We start from the raw sequence: 22,753 nt of genomic DNA on the forward strand, positions 1-22,753 counted from the left end.
GTACTTACTGTACTGTAATACCAAGTCGGTGACACTTGCTGCAACACCTGTACTTAGTGCCTGTACAGTGCCGGTACTGTGCCGATACAAGTACCTGTACGATTCTCACTGGCCTGTCTGCCCAAACTGCAGGTGCAGGGCCTCGGCTTCATTCTGACTCTGACGACGCATTCAACAACTCCCCTCGCATCATTGCAGGAACAATGACAACTCATGACGTTCGGGAAGATGAATTCCCGGTGCCAAGCCGACATGCATCAGGCCTTGTCAACGGAATTACAACTGACGTCACTTCACTGAGCTTCTCCGACAAGATCCTCGTCACCATCAGTCAAGAAGGCAGGCTTTCACAATGGGTACGGCATTCAGTCCTGTTCGCCCTCGCTACCAGGCGGGAGGCAGACATGGAGGTAGTCAGACAGGCGTGCAGCAACTGACAAGTTTCCAGTTTCAAGTCCCCCTCACGGGCTCCTCCGGAGGCATCGTTGACATGACCTTGCCCAGCCTCAATCACGGACTCCTGCCGTCGACGCACTTGACTCCCAGGACGTTGGTAGGGGGTGGAGGCGATGACAGAGAAACCTTTGGACAGCTCTATGCTGCGCAGATTGCGAGCCGCCTGTCATTGAAGTCGCCAGACGATAGGAGAATACTTGTTCTTGGCCTGGGATTGGCCAAATTTGAAACGGAGCGCGAGGCATTCTTTGATCTTTTCGAGCTGGCTCAAAAGGTGCTTTGAGCCTTACAAACGAGGAGGTAGTGAATGAAAGTCGATGACGTCTGATCCGCTCCTCGGCCTCACATGGACAAGGCATTCTCTACTGCATCGTTCCAGGCTGTCAAGCGTACCTGGACTTTCAGTGACAACTCTGGAGTCAAATTGGCGTAAATTCGATCCGTCAAGATTTGTCTTCATACAATTCTCGGCAAAAGTCATCATGAAATTTACTTGACTCCCCGTCGTACTCTCTCATTTGGTCCCCGCCGTTGCAGCACTGCGGGCCGATGAGATGGCTATGCAGCTCCCCGTCAGAGTGATTGCCAGATCAGCCGACTCCGTTCCATGGCCGTCATGCCTGGAAAACAAATTCGTCTCATTTGGCCGAAGCTTGCTTAGAATCACCCGATGGCTTGGGTAACGGACTTTGTTCATCCATAATCGTTGTACTTGGCTGCAACCTGATTGCCCTTGCGGTTGCGCCTCTGTTCTTCCTCCTCCTCCTTCTCTTGCGCCGCGACACGCGACACCAAACAAGGGAAACGAAGGCGACTCCGACAATGGCGACTGAGGATACTGATATCGCTACCATTGCGCTCGGCGACATGTGCCCCTCGTGCCCACCGGGCGAGGATATCGCGGACGACCCAGTGGCATCGGTCGTAGATGTCACGGTGACTCTTGTCCCCGAATTCGCCGATTTCGTCAAACGACAGCAGGAGTCCGACTCTAGAGTCGAAGTAAATATTGGAGACTGAAAAAACGGCGAGGTGGTAGACCATGTGCGGCCGGTTCGAGTCACGCCCGCCTGCAGGCAGGCGTACGCCGCATTCTCCAAGAACGTCTCCCATTCGCCTTGACGACATCGAGCACGCGCACAGTCGGCACCCTGGTTAGAGAAACTGATCCAAAATCGGCAAAAACAATCGGCCGATGTCCTCGCTGCGCCCTTGCAGGTCAACTCATAGCCTGCCGAGGCGAGGCAGGAATACTTTGATTTTGTCAGCGACGCGCCAGCGGCAGAGAACGGCCAACCTCGCTTACAAGACAAGTAGGCGTCACCAACGTCCACGTTCTCGAGCCAGAGAGCCTTGCATAATAAATCAGTAGAAAGGCAACAAAAAGGTTCATCTTGGGAGATGGACTTGGCAAAGTACGAATTCGGCAGTGCCTGGGAGCTGAGTCGTGGCTGGGCAGCAGTTCATGCCATCATGGCCCATTGAAGCTGACTACACAATTTTGAGGGAAACAAAATCTTCTCCATGCTGTCAGATTAGGACATGGATTTGGTTAGATTCGGAGGCGACTGTAATGCAGTGTTTTGTTTCTATACAGACTGCTCTGTCGTTTCAGTGTGTGGGACTGGTGTTGGCAAGTCAGGACATGTATCACTTTGCCCACGTTGTGCCACAAGGACCCGTGGTCGATTCTCACTGTTTATTCGATACTGCCGTGAGACACCTGAGCTCGCGGCACACCTTTGTCACTGCCTGTGAGATGGACGATCCAGAGGCCAGATCTGTCCGTGTGTTGAGAATGGTCGTCATGGGGCTGTTGCGAGTTGGAGGACCCATCAGCACTGGACTGTCAGAATCAGAGCCCATCCTCAAGCCCATCCTCAAGCCCAAGGTTAGTCCAAGGTGGACAAGAAAGTCGAGATAAAAAAACGATGACGATAGCAGCGCCCAACCCTCCAGCAATCCCTTAGGTTCGGATGAACGTATTGCCAAATTAGGAAGTCCGGGGCGTCCGGACTCTGGGACCCACACGGGCTCGGCAGGGGATGTCACCAGCACGGCGTGACCATCGTCCAGCGAACCGACCGTAATAGTTATTACTCGTTCAACTCTTTCGAAACCTCCCATTCGACCGGTCTACGTGGGCCAACCCTCGACTTTTCTCACAGCAGCTGGTCGTGCACTGTACATACAGTCTTCAATTCTTGCCGCATGCTCATTAGCAGCATTGACCGAAGTTGACCCTCATACGTGGAAGTCTGCGGTCGATACGGCTCAGGACAAGTCAAAGCGGCATGTCCTGAGCCGTCTTGTGCGTACGAAATACCGCCATGAATACTTCAAGCTGTTCCATTTCCCTTGCCTCTAATACCGGCCGCCCGGGCGCCCTCCCCATCGATAGCCCTCCCTTTCGTCATGATGGAACCGATTGGAAGCAAGCAACGCCAAGGTGCAAGATCATGCCACAGCCATGAGCGTGGCGGCGCGAGACGATGCCCCGTCACGTTGAGACTTGTCGCACAGGGCAGCTGAGCATCACCGCTCACGGCCCTCGATGCTTGCGGTCCCTGGCGACGAAAGGCGTCGGTTAGCTCGGGCTACTGGCGGCGGCGGCGGCGGCGGCGGCGGCGGCGGCAGAGTCGAGGGGTGTCGAGGGAGGAGGAAAAACTCACGTGCTAAGTCTCCTCGCAAGCTGCTGCACCTTGGTGTCGTTCTCGGCATCCTGAGCGGCCTTCTGGAGCGCCGACGCCCGCTCCTCCTCCTGGTGCTTGACCACCTCCTCGTGGCTCGGAGGCAGGCGCTCATTCTGCAAGTCGACCTTACGAGCATCCTCGAAGGAGCTGATGGCGTTCTTGATGCCCTCGGCCCCGAGCATCAAGGTTCCCGCGGGCAGCCTTCCGCCGGAGACGGTCTTAAGCTCCGTAACCTTTTCAGACTCCTCTCGCAGGACTTGGAAGACGCGCGACATGCGACCGATGGCCAGGATCTTATTCTTGATGGCCCTCCGCTTGAACTCGACCGAGTTGGGATCGTCGGGCGGCAGGGACGCCGTCGGCGACTGCGGCGAGTTCGACGAAGGGGTCTCCTCCTTGAGCTCCTCCTCGGAGCAGGTGCTGAGGATGGCGATGAGCATGTCGGTGATCTTCTCGCCGACAAAGGGCAAGGACCAGGTGAAGACGTCCATGAAGTTGGGAAGCCAGTAGGGGTGGGGGGTGCAGTTGAACTGACGAATGTTCATGACATTGTTCTCGTACTTGAGCACGGCCGCCTTGTTGTTGTAGACGTCGAGGTAGTTGGGCGCGGAGAAGATGGTCATGACGCTGGGGAAGCCGGTGGTGCGGGTCTTGCGGTACATGCGGTAGCCTGCGTCCTGGGCCTCGTGCGCGCGAATCACCGACAGCAGGTTGTTCTTCTCCAGAAAGGCGCAGGCGGCCGGGTAGGAGAAGAAGTAGGAGCAGCCGCGCACGTGGTTGTGGAGGAAGTAGTCGCTCGACTTTTCCTGGCCGAAATCCTCGAGCGGATCGGCCCAGAGAATGTCGCACATGAGCCCCTGGGTGGGGGGCTCCCTGAAACGGTCAATCTGCCGGGGTCAGGCGTCGGTCAGCGGCAGGTCGGCCGAGGGGGGGGGGGGGGGCGGACGGGGGCGGACGGGGGCGGCCGTCGGGACTCACGCTCTTCAGGTCATCGAGCGTGTGCAGCTCGGGGCTGAGGCCGCCGTGGATGCAGAGGAACTGCTTGTTCATGACGGCGGCGAGGGGCAGGCTGCAGAAGGCCTCCATGCAGGCGTCGTAGACGGTCTCGGAGTACTTGTGCTTGCACTCGAGCTTGAAGGTGAAGTAGTCGGTCAGATGCCGACACTCGTGGTTGCCGCGCAGGAGCCAGAGCGACTTGGGATAGTGAATCTTGAGGGACCAGAGGTAGAGGACGCATTCGATGCTGAAGTAGCCGCGGTCGACGTAGTCGCCGAGGAAGAGGTAGCGCGTCTCGGCCGGGTCGCCTCCGACCTCGAAGAGCTTCATGAGATCGTAGTACTGGCCGTGGACGTCGCCGCAGACGGTGATGGGGGCGTCCATCTCGAGAAGGTTGGGCTCGGCGTGCAGGATGTCGGATCCGGTCTTGAGGATGAAGAGAGCCTGCTCCTCGGTCAGGCGGCCCTCGCGGTAGAAGTGCTGCTTGAGGAAGTTGATGTCGGGCTTCGTGCGGCTCTCGTCCGAGTAGAACTGCTCGTCCGTCGGTTTGGACATGGCGGGGGCCTGGACGTCTGACGGCGGGCGGAGAGGTCAGAACGACGAACGAGGCGACGGCGGCGACGGCGGCGGCGGCGACCAAGGAAGGGAACGTACCTTTGCACACGCGCTCCATGGTGCTCACCTGGGAGCCGTCCTCCATGGTGTGGATGGAAAAGTCAATCTCCGGGATCGGCTTCTTCTCCTGGATGGCGCGGATGGCATTGTTGACCTGCTGCTGGGTGCGGCGCACCTCGACCGACGGGGGCTCCTCCTCGCGATCCATGCTGGCGAGTCGTCCAAGGGCGCGCTGCGGGACGGGCAGAGGCGGAGAGGGTCGGGAGGCGGCACGAGGTTGGCGAAGGGTTGGGGGATGGACGTCGTCGGCCTGGCTTGTCGAGTGCCGAGACGAGACGGACTACCGAGACAGACGGCAAAGGAAAGCTCACGACCAGCGAGAGGTGTCGGACGAGGGGGTCGGTCGTCGACGGGAGGGTTTGGCGGCAAAAGTAAAGAAATAAGCAACGTATGCGTCAGGGTGCTCGAATCGAGGTACGGCCGTTGGTTTTGCCTTTTGTCTGGGTGGGCTGGGGTTTAGGTGGGCGGCAGAGCAGCAGAGCGAGTGCAGACGCCGACGCGGAGACACAGGGAGTCGGAGGAGAAAGGTGGATTACGAGGCGAATCGGACGGACGGTGTGCTGCCACCTGGGAGCGAACTGGGAGCTGTGGAGCAGGATGGGGTCGCGGCCGCAAAGCCGTCCAATCAGCGGCGCCTCTTTCGGGAAGCTTCCCCTCCATTGCGCTGTACAAGCACTAGCCGCCTAGCACTGCTGGCGACTACCTAAGTACAAGTACTAGGTACTCGAGTGCAAGTAGAGTACAAGTACAGTACAAGTACATGTACAAGTACGGAGTACGGAGTATACTTACTTGAGTAAGTATGCACAAGAAATGTACAAGTACGGAGTACGGAGTATACTTACTTGAGTAAGTATGCACAAGAAATGTACAAGTACGGATACGAATGCTTAGGTTCCTACCTGTCCTTCTAGCTAAGTAATTAATACTAAATTACCACGAACGGTACTCCGTACTCTGTACCCCATACTGTAATTACTGTACAACTAATACAAGCAGTTGTGGTGCAATCCACTGTGGCTGCTCGACTTCATGCGCTATTACTTGTACTTTTTCCGGAGTATTACAGTAAGTACAGTACCTACTTGTACGGAGCAGTTCAGTACTTGTACGGAGCAGTTCAGTACTTGTACGGAGCAGTACAGTACTTGTACGGAGCATTACAGTACTTGTACGGAGCATTACAGTACTTGTACGGAGTAATAATTATTACCGGGACAATCTGTCATCCACAGTCACGGTGTACGGGGTGTACGAGTCCATCAGCCCACTGCCGCTCTGCCTCCTCCTATCGACCCTCCACCCTCGTCCTGGGACATGTCGACTTGGAGACATTGCCGTCCGGAACGAATCGATGGTTCTACATCAGGGCGATCCCACCTCGCCGTCGGATCGTTGAAGGTACACGTACATTACATGTCCATGCCCTACGGATGGCCAACGAACATGATGGATTGATGCACAACGGCTACGAAACCAGTGCTCGATGCTTGGCACGTCCAATGTGTCGGAGGGTGCAAACGTCTCCCGACGAATGGCCCATGCACCTCCATCGTGAATCGATCGTAGCCACCCTTCACCGTTTCCCTCGTCGGTTCGGTCATGGCAGGCAGTAGCCGCCGTCGACGATCATGTCCAAGCCCGACGTGTACGAGGACGCATCGCTCGCTAGGTACAGGTAGCAACCTTTGAGCTCGTTGGGACGCCCCTCGCGTCTAATCAACGGTCTGTCAGCACGCGTTCCGCTTCATGCCCACGGCAGACGACAAACTCACCTCATCGGGATCCTCTCTATCCACTCCTTCTTCATTTCCGGCGGCGCGAAGCTCGTCATGTCTGTCTGGATGTACCCGGGCGAGACGGTGTTGACGCGCGCAAATGCCGTCCACTCGATCGCCAGACTCTTGCCTTTATTTCCCTCGTTAGCTTTCGCCATGCTGCTTCTTTTTCCTTGACCGCTTCTCCCGCGACTTCTTCTCCGAGATGGGTGGTGGAAAGGCGGAGGGGCTCACAAAACTGGATGACGGCCGCCTTGGAAGCGTTGTAGACGGCCTGCATTTGGGGAAGGTTGACGATGGTGCCGCTGACGGATGCCGTCGCGATGAAGGAGCCGGTGAGAAAATTCGCGAGAGGCTTGCCGTCGATGGTCGTGCCCTCCTGCTTCTGCCGGCGGAAGTGAGCACCGGCACTCTTGGCGCACCACATGACGCCGTCGACGTTGACGGCCATGACCTTTTTCGCCTTGTCGGCCGGACCGTCGACGAAGGATCCTTCGGCCCACGCGATGCCCGAGTTGGCGACGAAGATGTCGAGCCGGCCGTTGAATTCCACGACGATGTCGGTGATGGCCTGGTCGACCGCCTCGGCGGACATGACGTCGACCTGGTAAGCCTTGCCTGCGGAAGGGTCACCCAGGCGGGCACAGGCGAGGATGCATCGGGGGATGCATCGGAGGCGGGGTGGCTCCTCTACTCACACTTGACCCCGTACGTCTTCACAATCCTCTCGGCCTCGTCCAGGGCCTGCTTGTTGCTGTTGTACCAGATGGCGACGTTGGCGCCCGCCTCGGCAAAGGCGTGAGCGACGGCGAGGCCAATGCCGGCACCGGCACCGGACACGATGGCTGTCCGGCCCTTGAGGGAGAAGAGGGGCAGGACGCGGTCGCCCTCGGGAACGTCGACGCCGGCCTTGTTGGCATCCATGGCGGCGAGAGATGGCTTGGGATTGGGCGGCAAATGAGTCGGGAGGCGGCGAGTAGGTAGGCGGTCGAAGGATGACGGTGGAAGGCGATGGTGGCTGGACGGCAACCGAAGGGATGACGAGCTTCGTGCATGTCGGAGCCGACCCTTGAAGAGGGGGTGATGCAATGGCGGCCAGGACGAAGCGTGCTGTGCGGAGTCGGCGGAGCCTGCAGCTTGAGGCTGACGCTTGTGCACACGCACCGTAGCGTGCAGCACTTGGAGTGGTGAGCCGTGGACCCAACATCTGTCTGTCTGCCGGGACCATCCATCGACAGTGTGCGTGCAGATGCAGCTTCGTTGGAGCCTGCTTGGTGCTCATCTTTGCATCGAAAGGGCAGTTTGGTAGTCACACGTGGTACATGCAGCATCAATAAATATCGCAATAGCGGGGAGGGTGACGCTCTACTTGCATCTCGGGATGCCTTTCTCTCGTCATCGATGGCGGATCAAGCAGGGACCCATGGCTCGGCGGCAACATCGAGCCAACCTCGGCTCATTATTCTATCTGCTTTGCGGGAATGTCTACGGTTATTTGTACACGTCAACGATAAACCTCCGACTCTTCCTCCCGTTCTTCCGCCCCTCATCATCCCCGACGACGATTCGCTCGGTGACATGTGTTGGCATGCGTCAACGTCGGTCCTCATTCTACTCATCTTAGCTGCATGTTGGCCGCAATCACCTCGTCGTTGGGAAAGTTGGTCGTCTTCCAGCGAGAGACAAAGTCGTCTCGGTTGACTGCAGAACATGGTCAGTGGGTGGCGACGACAGAGTATGGGGGCTCGTCTCGACGGCACGTACTGTAGCCACCGCAGATGCGCCGAAGTCCCTCGAACGCACTTCGACCGTGCAGGACCCGCCAGTTGTCAAAGACTACGAACCGTCCGTCAGCATCCGTCGACGCACGCTCCGCCACGACTGCTCGTTCCATCTCCACTCACTCAGCACGCGGCCCGGCACAAGCTGGAACCAGTATTCGGCATCTCGCCTTCGGAGAAGCTCGTCCCACTTCCGCGCCGCCGCGTACCACCTGTCGACATCCATGGTCAACGGCACGACACCACGGTCATCGTTGTTCCAGCGGATGCGCCGCAGCGCCTTGTCGTGCGTCTCGATGACGGGGTACGCCCTGTCCGGGGCCACGGCGACGCCCTCGTTGCCGCTCGCGTGCCAGGGAATGTTCGAGGCGCCGAGCACGTCAAAGTCCGTCGGCGCTTCCTCCCTCAGTCTCTCGGCGGCGTAGAATCCATCCACGAGGAGGGATTGGCCGCCGAGGGGGTCGTCGTCGCTGCCGCCGCCCGTCGCTCGGTTGGCGGGCGGCGGTGTGTGGGAGAGCAGGTGGAAGGCCTGAATGCCCGCCGGCTCGGTGAAATAGGTCGTGTCCGTGTGGGCGGCGAGGGCGAGGTTCGTGTAGGCAGTGTCCGCCTTGGCGAGGTCCGGCACAAAGTCGTAGAAGCCGCCGTAGTGGGTGTTTCGGATGGGCCCGATCCGCTCCAGCAGCTCGTTGGTGGCTTCGGGCGTCGCGGGCGTACCGGCAACAAAGCAGAAGCCGTACGAGTGCTGCCGCCATCATGGTTCGTTAGTGGCGAGGGCGCTGGGCTTGACAATGGCTCCTTACGATCTTGCTCGTCAACTCCGCCATCCCGTGGTTGTTATTGGGGGTTGGGTTCATGACGTGATCGAACAAGACTTCGGGGGGGTTCGACGCAACGTCACTTCCCCAGAGCCTCTTGCCCCTGAAAAGGTCATGAGTGACTTCTTGGGCGGCCGATGGGCTTGACAGAAGACTCACTCGTCATTCGAGAGCTTCCGGTTCCCATCCTGAGCCTGACCGGGCACCGTTGACAGAAGCCAGTCCCAGGTGTACCTGCTCCTATGGGAGTCCGACCCTTTGGCGAATCAGCGACGACGCAGGCAGAGAGCGCATGAGGAGCAACTAGTTACACAAAATCTCAACACCCTCGCTCGTCTGCGCAAGGTCCCGGGGCGCAACATCTTCTGGTATCTGATCCGATGTGAGCTTGCATCGTTGCGGCGACTTCTGGGGCGGCTGATTACGATACCTCGAACGTGTTGAAGTTTCGCTGCAGCGTATCTTGGTTTACGCATTCCTTGCATCGGCAATTGTCCCTGCCATTGTCAAGTTCGGAAAGGGAATCAACAATTGCCTTTGGCCTGCTTACCGCAACCACAGTTTGGACCTAGAACCATGAGCAGCTGCATCGGGGGACGGTGGACGGGGGACGGTGGACGGGTGGACACTGGCAGTCAAGCACACTTACATTCGAGTGCGAACCTTGTTGCCGGCATCATCATTCATTAAGAAAAGGCTGCGCGAGTCGGTTTCCATGCTCGTGGCGTAGCATCGTGCTGAGTTCCGAGCAGGCAGCCCCGTTCGCCATAGGGTTGGAACTCGGCCCCGGCCAAATCTTGCAGGCCAGCTGCTACGGTGAAGTTCATTTTAGTGAATGTATGACCTGGACCGTCCAGAGGCGAGAGTAGTTATTACCTAGAGGCTCTACAAATGGAGCCAATTGAAGAAGCCATGCGCAGGCTTTTTCGTCCACCAGCTATAGTACGCAAATCGATGGCTGTTCTTTTTATCGAACGATGCAGGAATCTTGAGATAAATCTCCGGTCAAAGGGACCTGGTCAGGTAGGTCATGATGGAAATCTAAATGCGCAGCCAATCGTGAGCTCAGTCCACGGGGCAGCGGCTTCTCCGTCTCATTGGCCACAGTACCATGGTTGTGACTCGGCCGACGAGCTAGCCTGTTCAGTGTTTGGAAGCTAAGTACAAGTAAGTACTTACTTCCTTACAACGTACGTGGTAATACAAGAGCTGATGCCAGATGAAATATTGTGCACTATTACTAAGTGCTCAGTAGTAACTACGTACTCGTAGGTACTCCCATCTCTGTGCGGGAGTACTTGTACTCAAGTGATACTATTATACTGTAGTTGTACTGTATGTAGTCCTGTACTGCGTACCAGAAATTGCGTTCGATTGCAGCCTTCACGGCTCGCAGTCGCCCAAAGTAAAATAAATGTGGATATTAATGTGAGATGGGACAAATCGGATACAAATCACAATTGACACGATATTGCGGGACAGAGGATCAACTTACATGTACGGAGTACCCCATACAAGTACACCTACTTGCTTGTATTCCATGGGCATTCTCAATCCGGAGCACGAGATAGGAGAGGTAATACACACTGTACAAATAATGCACGAGAACGGAATAGCTGCTATTACTCATTCTTCAGCAGCCGCCTTTGGACTAGCTGTAGTACATAACGGTACAAGTACGCACAAGTAAGTATTCACCCTTTTCCTGTACTTAGCTGTACGCCGTACATGTACTTACAAGAATTTGAATGCGCACTTCCCTCGGTACAAGTACTAGGTAAGGTATGTACCTAGTACTGTAGGTGTCGTAAATACATGCAAGTACAGAGTACATGCGCACCTACTATACGTGTACAGAGCACCTAGCACCTAAACGAATACTGCGTTGACCTTACTTACATGTAAGTACTTTGGTGTATTGTAATGCTTGTACTTGCACTTGTACTCCGTACTTAACGTATCCTATATGAACAAGTACTAGGTACTACAGAGTCTTATCTGCTGGTACTTGCAACTACTACTCCGTACTCGTACGAATTACCCACATCACATGGGTCAGTTCTGCGGGGCAATGGTGCAGCTGAACATGGATACAACTTCCATAATACTTAGTGCAGTAAGTATTACCGTGCAACTACAACTATTATAGAACAACTACAGAACAACAACTACAGTACAGTACAACTACAACTACAGTACAGTACAACTACAACTACAGTACAACTACAACCACAGTACAACTACAACCACAGTACAACTACAACCACAGTACAACTACAACCACAGTACAACTACAACCACAGTACAACTACAACCACAGTACAACTACAACCACAGTACAACTACAACCACAGTACAACTACCCCGTACAAGTATTAATTACTCCGCACTTACTGAATATGCATAGTACGTAGAGGGCGGTGATGGATGATGGGCAGCTTGATTGACAATCGACGACGCATTCCTACGACGATGCCACTGGCCAGTCAGAATGGCCTTGGTTTGAAAAATAAATCTGGGACAAAATTGAATGCTGCCCAGAGAACAAAACGCCTGCCTACTGGTACGGAGAGTATCCAATGAATATCCTCGGAAGCCAAACTCAACCGCACTTCCAACGCGGCACAAGCTTGGCCTTCCAGCTGTTGTCGTAAAATTGCATGGTGACGTAGAGCCGGAAGTCAACCTTCTGCTCGGCAACTTCTGTGACACGGAAGCGCGAAAAGAGGTTGACGAGAACGGTTCGCATTTCGGCGTAGGCGTACCTTTGCATCGGCCGTCAGCACAAAGGCACGCACTCAGACAAGGCTTCCCGGTGACGGGTGGGCACAATGGAACATACCTTTTGCCGATGCAAGCATGGTTGCCGTGAGAAAATGGCATGTACGCCTCTTGGGTGCTGTGTCGCATCCGTTAGTGCCACGTCGACATTGGGCGTGCATCTCGACGTACCTAGGATCCACGCTCTCTGGCTCGTCGGAGAGCCACCTCTCGGGCCAAAACCTCATGGGCTGGGGCCAGTACTTCTCGTGCCGCTGCAGTCTCATGACGGAAGCGCACAGGATCGTGTGCTTGGGAAGCCGGTACCCGTCGACCTCGTAATCATCCCGCATGCAGTGTCGTCCGAGCTCCGATATGACCGGGTGCAGTCGAAGGACCTCTTTGATGCATGCCTCCAAATACTCAAAATTTTCCGACTCTCGGATGCTCTTGTCGCTGATGAGGCTGTCCTGCGGCCCAAGCACGGGCAGGGACGCGTACAGCTTCTCTGCGACATCTGGGTTCCTCGCCATCTCCATGCAGAAGCAGGTCATGGTGTCTAAGGCAAACGAGTGTCAGCCGCGGAAACAGCAAACCAGGATGCCGTCGAGAGAGTCGCACAAGCCGAAGTCTCCGATCCGGTCAGGAAAATCTCCGACATGTTATCAATGATGTACTGGTGGTTCATCTCCATGCCCGCAGGCGCGCCAGCATCGCCCTTGGTCGCCGCCTGTCCATTGTTCAGAAAGTGGTGGAGAATATCCTCTCGGACGGGTTGTCCGCCAGCTTTCGCCCGTGACTGCCTCTCGTCGATGAGGTTGGTTATGGCCTGTCCGTCCGGACACCCGTTAGCGTGCGAACGAGGCATGCACGGCGTGTGCGTCGCGCGCGAGCACTGCACTCACTTGGGTCATGAACTGGGGCCAACTAAAGGTCATGTCCCAACCGAAGCGTCGCAGGAATCGTTTCAGAAACACCGTCTACGGCGCACGACATGTGCGTCAGCAGAAGCTCGCCATCATGGCTGGCAATGCGTACCCGATATCGGCGCGCCTGTCCTTCGAAGATCGCGCGCGGTATCTTGGACCACGCTTCCTGTTCCTTTGTACGCGTCGAGTTGGAGCTGAACAATTTGTCCACCTGGCCGAATCGTTGGCCGAAGCAGGTTTCTCCGATTCTGGAAGGGCAGAAACGTCAGGCCATCGGATGGCATCGTTGCAGCAACACGCTCGAATCGTTCGTGTCGTCCATACTCACATGTCGAGAGCGAGATGATGCAGATCGACCATGAGGTCGGTATCGAAGCCGTCGAGTCCTCGGACGGCCATGTTGGAATAGTTGTCCATCAAGGCGGCAAGACAGCTCGTGAAGACGGGCTCCAATGCGTCGACCGAGCCGGTGGTGAAGGCCGGTTCAAACAGTCTTCTCAGTTGCCTGTGATTTTCGTTGCGGCTGGAAAAGAAGGAAGCGCATGTCAGCGATGGAAACGGCCAGCGGCAAGCAGGAGGTGCAATCACATTTCCCCCACCAAGCCGGGGTAGTGTCGGTTCGCGGCCAGCTCGGCGTAGACGGCCGTCTTGGGGAAGTCCGTCTTCTTCGAAAAGACGTCTCGGGCGGGCTTGGCGACCCAGACGTTTCGAGGACCAAGCCGAACGACATCGCCGTACTTTTGATGGCTCGACTGGACATGCTTCCAAATCGTACCGCGAGAGTACAGGTACGCGAGAGGTAACGACGTCCATGGCGCGTACCAAGGACCGGGCACTTTCCGCAAGGGAGATGTGCGTTCCTTGCGCCATACGGCGAGGCCATAGAGGAGCAGGGCGACGAGGGCGACGAGGACGATCATGGCGTACCCGGTATGCTGCTCTGGATAGGTCCTGGCTGGAGATGGGAGGTCAATCGTTGGTCAATCGTTGGCACATGGGATGGAGGATAGGACCGAGGGTGGTAAGTTGCCAGATGGCGCTCCGTGCAAGCCATGAAGCCGCTCATGTTCACTTATACGGTCGAGCAAGGAGACGTCTTGCTTCTCTGCCACTAGAGGCTGGCAGAGGTACGAGTACCGATGCAGCATAGCATCGTTTTTGGCATGCTCGGTCGGTAGTCTGATGGCGTCAGGGGGTCCGATGAGTATCGGTAACCAATCGATGGGCTCGAGATAAGTGAAGCAGGCAGTCAGTCCACGGCTGCTGCAGTGGCTTAACATGGCAAACTGCCAGCGGAAGCATAACTACACGTACCTAGTCAGCGGCATCTGTAGGGGCTGTCTCTTGTCGGGACTCGGGACGAGAATGGCATCGACGACTTGCGGCTCCCGACCGCAACGTGCAGGCGTGCTGCACAGTGTGTGGTTTGAGCCTCCGCAGGGTTCGAGTTCTTCGACGAGGTCGAAGTGGAAGTGCAAGCACATGAATGTGCATGGTACGGAGTACTTGCGTCCATGTATGGTTTGGCCGTGTGCACGGAGTACATGCTACATGCATTTCGACGCACTTACTGTAGATGCACAGTACTTGAACACTTGCACGCCGCACTATGCCGCCGCCAAAACCACACATGTGATGGGGAGATTACTTGGTATGATTTGCAAGCACAAAGCAAATCGGACAAGCCGAGTCGTTCAGCCCTCGATTGCATTTCCCCACAGCCAACGAGGCCACCTTCAGCGGTGTTCCAGGACTGGTGTCTCAGCATTGTAATCCTCGTGGCGCGACAACAAAACGGCGGAAGTTGCCAGGTGGGCAGGGAAAACACAGGTGGAAATGATGGCTGCTGCCGTGCAATGGTGGCGCGACGCTTCTCCGGCATGGCGGTCCAGAGCCTGCTGGCGGCGCATGGGGCCTCGCCTCGAGCATCGAGCCTGGAGCCCGGAGCCCTGAGCCTGGAACCGGGAGCCTAGCTGCCGGGAGCTGCAGCCCCGAGGGTCCAGGTCCTGGCGACAAACGACAAGCTTTGAGGCTGGCGGCCAATCGTCCGCTCGCCATCCTCATCGCTACCCTTTCCGCTCTAGATGGGCGCGAACCCAGGAAACTTTCGAAACAGACCAGCCAACGTGCTACTGGCACCACAGGTAGGTAGGTACCTGGTAGGCGTACGTGTACAGTACTTGCGGCAAAGGTAGCCTCAGTCGCGCAACTGGTAGGGAGTACATGCGCTAGGTGCTGCTCGCCTGCACAGCACAAGTACAGCGTAACAGTATGTATGTGCGCGCTCTCACTAATGCACGCGGATGCCGGCGGGAGTAGCGATTCGCTAGCGCCCGGGTGTCGCTGAATGGAACGGACGCTCCGAACGAGGAAGCGCGAAATCCGGCATCGCTCTTGCCGTTGGACTGGAAACTGGAACGATGCTAAACCACATGCGTTCGAGACAGTGGCACCCCCAAGTTCGTTCAGCTCTCGACAAACCAAAGAAAAGAATCCATCATCAATTCATCATGCAATCATCAGTCGCGCCTCAGCGTTATGGGTGGCCCAGACGTCGTGGACGTAGGTCTACTCTGCTCCGTCGTCTGTTGCGTGCATGACCTCGTCTAATGAGTGTCTTTACTGCCATCACGTCCGCATCGAGCTTCCTCCGGTGAGCCACGGAACTAACCAGTTACTGTCACCTCTACTATCACTGCGGCTGTCACTGTCACTGTTACGTTTACGGTTACCGTTATCCTTACCGTTATTCTTACTCTTACTCTTACTCTTGCACTTGCACTTGCACTTGCACTTACACTTGTCCCTTGTTGCAATCATCGGCTGCTTCCGCGCACCAAAACTCTCAATCGCTGGGCAATCGTCAGATGACTCGGTCCTGTCATTGGATATGCGGGTGCCACAGACCATCCCCGTTGTTCTTCTCCCTCTTGTGCCATTCCTAGGCCTCTTCTTCGCCGACCATGTCTTTCGCAGCCCGGCGAGAAGGCTTTCGGTGATTGCCGCGACCGCCTTGTCGGCAGCGTGGATCGTGGCCGTCGTCGACATCGAGAATCACATGCTGGCCTTTTACTTTGGACTCTTGGCCCCGTGGATCGTCCTTCGCGCCTACCTCATGTTCTGGGTCTACGATCCCCGAAAGGACTTTCTCGCCATCCGCCTGCGCAGTCGCTCCGCCGACGATGGCCTTCACCACTGTTGGGAACCCTACCCTCCATCCGTGTCGCTGGCTCGGCTGTCGTGGATCGTCGACCTGCTGCTCGACTTCAGACTCGTCGGTTGGTGCTACTCGGCCTCTGACGGTCGTCCCTGCCGCTTCCACTCCCCCAAGACGACGGTGCAGGACACGGTAATCCTCCGGCAAAGGGCACAGACGCTGCCGAGTACCGTCGCCGCCATGGTCAGCCGCATGGCGCTGTCCCTCGTGTGCATCGGCATCTGCCAGACCTTCATCTTCCCGCCTGTGCGAGACGTCTTGCTGCATGGCCAGGCGTACCCGTCCCGGGGCTTCGTGTGGGGTGCCCTGTTTCGTCTCGTTGCCGTCACGACGAGCATAGCGTCCATCATCGCCCTCGTCGACCTGTTCTACTCTGTCTCGAGTATCCTTTCCGCCGCCTTCTTCAGGGCCGGCGTCCACACGAGCCTCGTCGGAGCCATTCAACCCAATCCGTGGGGGAGCCTCGGAGCCCTCGCCGACCGCGGAATTCCCGGTAGGCTTCTCCTTTCTTTCCTCTGTTCATGGTTTCCCTTCTTACCCTGCCTACAGGTTTGTATGATGCTTGGCACGACTACTTTCAGCACGGCTTTCGTTTGCTTGCGACCCAAGTCGGAAACGCCGTCGGCGGTACGTCGTCGCCACAGCGCAAAGCCGCCAAGCTCTTTAGCGTTTTCATCATGTCCGGCATCATGCATGTGTGCGGTTCGCTCATGTTCCGACGCAACAACAGCCCTTACGCCGGCCAGCTCGCCTTCTTCTTGCTGCAGCCTGTTGGCATCTTTGGTCAAGGATTTCTCGACCACAAGGCGAGGCAACTGCCACGCGCAAGTCTCCTCCGGCCTTTCATGAACATATCTCTCTGTCTGCTCTGGTCGTATCTGGCCTTTCCGCTCGTGAGCAATGATCTGCTACGAGGGGGTTTCTGGGAACATCGACGGTTGGAAGCGCTGCTTGTGCGAACGGTTCGTTAGGATAGGGTCGGAAAACATTTGTGGCGAGAGAAAGCATAGTTCACTTGGAAGTAAGCACATGGGAATCATGGCTTGCCGCAACACGTACGGAGCACTCTGTGGTGCTATTGGATCAGCACTTTTGTACGGAGGAGTAATACCTAGTTACATGTTGGTGTATGAGTAAGTATTACTGTATTACTATAAGAAATATCTCCGCACAATAAGTACTTACAATGCTTAAAAGTAGATGCAACTACCCAGAAATTTACAGTATTCTCCGTACAATACGGGAACTCTTCACTTAAAGTAATAATAGGTACTCATCACTAATTACTCGGAGCAATACTCCGTACAGTACGGAAGTTCTGCACTTAAAGTAATGGTAAGAAATAATAACTGAGAATAACACTCCGTGCTCTGTGAAAGTGCCGCAATTCACAGTAATATATTTCTTACTTAAAAAACTGGGGAGGCTGCCAAGTCGCACGTGCACTTGAGACACGCCAATGGTTTCCCCAAACCAAGGCTGGATGGAGGCTAGATAATCCGAGGCCGCACGGCACCGCGACCCAACCCATCCGACTACATCGTCAGCAAAGATAGATGCAAGTGCAACGCTCAACCACCGTGCCCTTTCTTGCGTCCCTACTCATCCCCGCCTTGCCCGCCCCTGCCGCCTCGGCTCGGATGGAAAGTGCCAGAAAAGGCTCGCAAGGCCCTCGTTGAACCGGCAGACTGCTGCAGCAGCCCCCGTACCAACCTGCGGCTCAAGGTCCGGCCATGGCAACATCCTCGTGCCGCTTCTGCAGGATCATTATCGCTACCCTTGGGCCGTAACCGCACGCAGGCTGGAGGCTCTGCAGAGCTTGCAGCATGAATCCCCAACAGTCCGACTCGGAGTTTCTAGACTTTTACGAGGGCCAAAGCACCGCGTACCGACAGCCGCGCCGACGAGATCAGCTCTTGGATCGGTGGAACGAGCCATCGGTCATCCTCACCGCACTCGCCTTGATCGGGGCCGTCGTACTCAAGCTCTACAGCCCAGACGGGTCGCTGGAAACGGTTGGCGTCTCGATCGGGTACGCCCTGTGGGACTTGATCGTCTTCCTCGTGCCGGCGCCCCTGCTGTACGCCATCGACGGCTGGATGAGCGGTGCGACGACGACGCGACCCATGTCCGACGCGCAACCGGCCACACATGGCGCCAAGAGCGAGCTCATGCGGAGGATCCTCGGCCTCGACCGCTCGGGCGGCATGATGGCCTCGGTCTACCAGGCGAGGACCCGAGCGCTGTCGGTGACGGGGACCGTCCTGGGCCTCAAGCTCGACCCGAGCCGCCCGGCCGGGCTGGGAAACCGCGACAACTCGTGCTACCAGAACAGCATACTGCAAGGCCTCGCCGCCTTGGACACCTTTCCCGGCTACCTGTCGGCCTGCGTGCGGACCGTCGACCCGGACGGTCAGGGCCAGGGCAACGACGTGGCCCGAACGCTGCGCACGCTGATCCACGACCTCAACGACCTGTCGAACAACGGAAAGACGATTTGGACGCCGAGCTTGCTCAAGTCGATGAGCACCTGGACGCAGCAGGATGCGCAGGAATACTACTCGAAGATGCTCGACGACATCGACAGGGCCGTCGGCGAGGCCGTCGGCCGGTCGCGTCGGCATTCGGGGCTCGAGGCCGACTTTGCCGCCAAGGCGTCGACTTCGAGCCAGCACAGCGACGACAGCGGCTATCAGAGCCTGTCGTCGAAGGCGGACCGGTCGGCGATGAAGCCGCTGCAGAACCCGTTGGAGGGCTTGCTCGCGCAGCGGGTCGCATGCGTTCAGTGCGGCCATCACGAGGGCTTGTCCATGATTCCATTCAACTGCCTCACCCTCAGCCTCGGCCTCGACAAGAGCCGGCATGATCTCTACGAGCGGCTCGATTCCTACAGCAGGGTCGAGGCGATCGAGGGCGTCGAATGCGCCAAGTGCACGCTGCTGCGGGCCCAGAGGCTCCTGACCAAGGTGGTCGAAAGGATGAAGGACTCGTCGACGGCCGAGCAGCTGGCGGAGCCGTTGCGGCGGCTCGAGGCCATCGAGTCGGCGCTCGAGGACGACGACTTTGACGACGAGACGTTGACGGAAAAGTGCAAGATATCGAGCCGCGGCAAGGTGAGCACGACGAAGACGAAGCAAATCGTCATCGCCCGTCCACCGCAGAGCCTCGCTATCCACGTCAACCGCTCCGTGTTTGATCCGACGACGTTTGACATGATAAAAAATTCGGCGCCCGTCCGCTTCCCCTTGACGCTTGACCTCGGACCGTGGTGCTTGGGCAGCTCGGAAGGCGGCCGACCGGTTGCGGAAGCGGGCAAGGCCGACGGCGACGGCGACGGCGACGGCGTCGAGGAACGATGGCAGTCGGATGCCGGGGCATCCATGGTGGCCGGGGACGACGGCCCGTCGAGACTGACGGGGCCGATATACGAGCTACGGGCGGCCGTAACGCACGCGGGACGGCACGAAAACGGGCACTACATTTGCTACCGGAAATATCCGACGCCCGAGGCGGCCGTCGAGGCTGCCGCTCCCGACGACGATGTCGGCGCGCGAGACTCGGACGATGCAGACGACGGCGACGGGTCGGAGAAAAGAGACGACGGCGATCCAGTGGAGAGACAAAACGCGGGCTGGTGGAGGCTCAGCGACCACAACGTGGCCAAGGTGGACGAGGAGACGGTGCTGTCGCTTTCGCCCGGCGTGTTTATGCTCTTCTACCAATGCGTCGATGCCGGCATGGTGCTCCAGAGCGGGGCGCGCGCCGACTTGGCGTCGGGCGATGCTTCCGACGGTGCAAAGGGGGCTCGGGAGGGGGAGATGCGTGCTGCTGATCAGATTCCTCTGCCGATGGGCGACGACGAGGACTTGTAGCAGACGACGAAAATCAAGGAGGCCAAGGATGATGGCGGGATGCCATGACGCGTCCTCAAGGCGGGCTTTGCGGCGACGGGGTTGGCCCGGCGGCACAATAACGAATCGGTTGCCTCGTCAATGGCGATGCAGTTGACACGGAGGAAGAAAAGAAAGAGCAGAGCTCCGTTCGATAGGCCGGTGCTCGTTCCGTCATGAAGGTAGAGGGAACGACGAAAGGCTTCACCGGAAATGCCCGTCTTCAGCCGCTGAGCGTGCGTGCTGCGGCCAAGTTTCGACGCCACGTGCCGAGGGTGTATGTTTGCCTCCTCTTGTCATGCTTCCGTGCCGCAGAGAGCACGAGCAGGACGTGCAAGACTCGGTGCGTGCGAGCATGAGTGCTAGGACGGATGTGAAGTGCAGCATGCCACGACGATGCTGCAAACAAGGTGTTGGGCGGAGTCTCATCGCGTCCCATCCGATCGGCCGGGCAGTCCCGCCTGCCGACGACGAGGCATGATGGCGCGATGACGGGGCGTGCGTGCTGTCAGGATTTGACACTTGACACTTGACGCTTTACACCTGGCACTTGACACTTGACAACCCCGGTCGGCGCCCTGGAACCCGTTGCTTTCGATATCGTCGCCGCCCCTCCCCAACCGCACCGAGTCGTCAGCTGTTTTGTGCAAATCCGTCGGTCCCTTCCTCCGACACGTGTGCAGGACGGACACATAGATACGCACGAGGGAGTTCGAGTGCATTTCCTGCCGCAAAGTTTGCCATAGTGTACAATCAAACCTTGGGCGGAGTGCGTGGTGCGAAAGCATTACATGCACACCTAGGGAGTATGATGCAACAGAGGAAAAGGGGAATCGCCCGGCCTAGGGCTACAACGAATCAAGTATCGCGAGATGGGTCAGAATCAATCTATTGGTGTTCTTCTTGATGCTGTTGTTGCCCGACCACCATGTGTCCTCAACGCCTGCTTACATAGGCGCAAATGTGGACACCGTCACGTAACTAACTACCCGGACTTTAACCCCGCTACAGGCCCGTTGGCGCATCGGCGCGACAGAGCTTGAGTATGCCAATCGTGCGCCGAGTACAGTATACTGTACGGAGTCCACCTTGCGGGTACAATGAACATGTGCTCGTACAAGTACAGAACACTTCATTACTTGTACTGTATTGTACAACTAAGTAAGTATTATATTAATACATGTAGATCACCTTGTCTTGCTTGAATCTCGTTGCAATTGGTGTCTGTGGCCCTGATTGAAGTACGGAGTGGTTGTACACCAAGTGTGTGTGTACCTCTAACCTACGCGCGTACATGTGCATGTACTCGTACATCCAAGTACAGTACAGTAGGTACTGTCAACGATTCATGAACGCGTACTTGTACTTGTAGGCAAGACTGCGGTGTTCGAGCACATGGAGGTACTGTACAAGTATTTACAGTAAGTACATGTACAACTACGCAGTAGGTTCCGTACTGGATATTCATCGTGTTTGACTTGTATTACAAGTACATGTACGGAGTACCATACAGCAAGTAAGTACTCCATACAGTACGATTGTTCGTATAGCGCCCCACATCGACCAACCACTAATTTTTAGCGTGTATACGGAGTGCAAGTACACTACTTACGTCATGAACGATAACACATGACAGCCTCTACTTATACTGTACTTAAGCACGGAGTGCAGTAGGTATCAGTCCAGACGCAAAAGCTCTAGCAGTTACAGTGGTGGGCCAAGGCACAACGGCTCGGGTAGCATTGGACCTTCGATGATTACAACGTCCCGCATAGACATTATAGCAGCAGTTACAGATGTCAAAGCAGGTACATCAGTTATATCAGTTACATCAGTACTAGCAGTTACCGCAGCCCCAGTGGCCAGTAAGCATATAATACAGTACATGTATTGTACAACTACAGTACTGTACAGTACGGAGAACGTATCTCCTTGTACAACTATTGCATAGGCACTAATGTTCGGCCGTGGGCCGTTGAGGGGCGCATCGCGGAAATGCGTACGGAGTACGGAGTATGAAAAGGGGGAATGGGTTTGTACAGTATAAATAACTACGGACAGTATAAATAACTACGGAGCACTGTACTGTATGAATACGAGGACGGAATATTTACTCGCTGGAGCCTACTGTGCGGAGCACGGAGCACTGCCTTCGTACTATTAGTAGGGGCATGTGCAAACACGTTTCTTGCAGCATGGAGTACAGCATGGAGTACACCTAACTATTCATACTAGGTACCATACAGTACCTGTCAGTAGGTCTATAGGACTTGGTGCCAGCATGCAAGTACAAATACATAGGATTGCTGAGTAGTTACAAGTACGTAAGTGCAAGTACTAATCGCACGCCCCAGCACCAGCCACTACGGTAACCTACGCCCAACGCCAAAAGGTGTACCTGTTCGGAGTACTCCCTGCATGCTCGTCACTCTCAACATCCTCAGGTCCATCACAACACCATGCCATGAAAAGCCCCCTTCTCGCCCCGTCTCTCCAGCTTCATCTTCATAGCTACCTTGCCTGCTTCTCTTGTCTTAGCTGCACGTGCGAGCGCCCCTTGATCTTTCTTCCTTCTCTTCCTTCTCATGGTTCATTCACGTAAAAATCCTCGTGCTCGCTCTCGTCTGGATTGACTATTTACAACCACATCCCACCCACCATCCAAATATTCTCACCGCTTCGCCCCCCGTCCCGAGACTCCGATTGCGGCAACGACGTCGACAACGAAAACGGCCATCGGTACGGCCAACATCCAACTGAGCA

At 56.5% G+C, this 22,753-nt stretch overlaps 7 protein-coding genes across 7 annotated transcripts; 2 read left to right on the top strand and 5 right to left on the bottom strand.

The window, feature by feature from the left end:
* Positions 1–203: 203 nt before the first annotated feature.
* DCS_02699 (uncharacterized protein) lies at positions 204–739 on the top strand (the record flags this gene model as incomplete). The annotated part of the gene is made up of 2 exons (XM_040800026.1): positions 204–410; positions 449–739. The coding sequence occupies 2 exons, from the start codon at positions 204–206 to the stop codon at positions 737–739; spliced, it is 498 nt and encodes a 165-aa protein (XP_040660909.1).
* Positions 740–1,149: 410 nt separating this feature from the next.
* Positions 1,150–1,500, bottom strand: DCS_02700 (uncharacterized protein; the record flags this gene model as incomplete). Its single annotated transcript, XM_040800027.1, has 1 exon — positions 1,150–1,500. The coding sequence occupies one exon, from the start codon at positions 1,498–1,500 to the stop codon at positions 1,150–1,152; it is 351 nt and encodes a 116-aa protein (XP_040660910.1).
* A 1,498-nt stretch (positions 1,501–2,998) lies between these two features.
* DCS_02701 (serine/threonine-protein phosphatase 2B catalytic subunit) lies at positions 2,999–4,968 on the bottom strand (the record flags this gene model as incomplete). Its single annotated transcript, XM_040800028.1, has 4 exons — positions 2,999–3,023; positions 3,129–4,036; positions 4,128–4,717; positions 4,800–4,968. 4 exons carry the CDS (start codon positions 4,966–4,968, stop codon positions 2,999–3,001), a joined length of 1,692 nt encoding a protein of 563 aa, XP_040660911.1.
* A 1,452-nt stretch (positions 4,969–6,420) lies between these two features.
* On the bottom strand, positions 6,421–7,522 carry DCS_02702 (uncharacterized protein; the record flags this gene model as incomplete). The annotated part of the gene is made up of 4 exons (XM_040800029.1): positions 6,421–6,535; positions 6,596–6,728; positions 6,833–7,216; positions 7,297–7,522. 4 exons carry the CDS (start codon positions 7,520–7,522, stop codon positions 6,421–6,423), a joined length of 858 nt encoding a protein of 285 aa, XP_040660912.1.
* Positions 7,523–8,213: 691 nt separating this feature from the next.
* On the bottom strand, positions 8,214–9,911 carry DCS_02703 (trimethyllysine dioxygenase; the record flags this gene model as incomplete). The annotated part of the gene is made up of 6 exons (XM_040800030.1): positions 8,214–8,299; positions 8,363–8,434; positions 8,503–9,121; positions 9,180–9,297; positions 9,354–9,434; positions 9,844–9,911. 6 exons carry the CDS (start codon positions 9,909–9,911, stop codon positions 8,214–8,216), a joined length of 1,044 nt encoding a protein of 347 aa, XP_040660913.1.
* Positions 9,912–11,796: 1,885 nt separating this feature from the next.
* Positions 11,797–13,803, bottom strand: DCS_02704 (uncharacterized protein; the record flags this gene model as incomplete). The annotated part of the gene is made up of 8 exons (XM_040800031.1): positions 11,797–11,959; positions 12,037–12,093; positions 12,147–12,513; positions 12,576–12,783; positions 12,860–12,934; positions 12,993–13,131; positions 13,212–13,406; positions 13,472–13,803. 8 exons carry the CDS (start codon positions 13,801–13,803, stop codon positions 11,797–11,799), a joined length of 1,536 nt encoding a protein of 511 aa, XP_040660914.1.
* Positions 13,804–15,773: 1,970 nt separating this feature from the next.
* DCS_02705 (ubiquitin hydrolase) lies at positions 15,774–19,972 on the top strand (the record flags this gene model as incomplete). Its single annotated transcript, XM_040800032.1, has 3 exons — positions 15,774–16,593; positions 16,650–17,062; positions 17,942–19,972. The coding sequence occupies 3 exons, from the start codon at positions 15,774–15,776 to the stop codon at positions 19,970–19,972; spliced, it is 3,264 nt and encodes a 1,087-aa protein (XP_040660915.1).
* Positions 19,973–22,753: the final 2,781 nt, after the last annotated feature.

The sequence above is a fragment of the Drechmeria coniospora genome, chromosome 01 (assembly GCF_001625195.1).
Source record: "Drechmeria coniospora strain ARSEF 6962 chromosome 01, whole genome shotgun sequence".
NCBI classification, from domain to species: domain Eukaryota; kingdom Fungi; phylum Ascomycota; class Sordariomycetes; order Hypocreales; family Ophiocordycipitaceae; genus Drechmeria; species Drechmeria coniospora.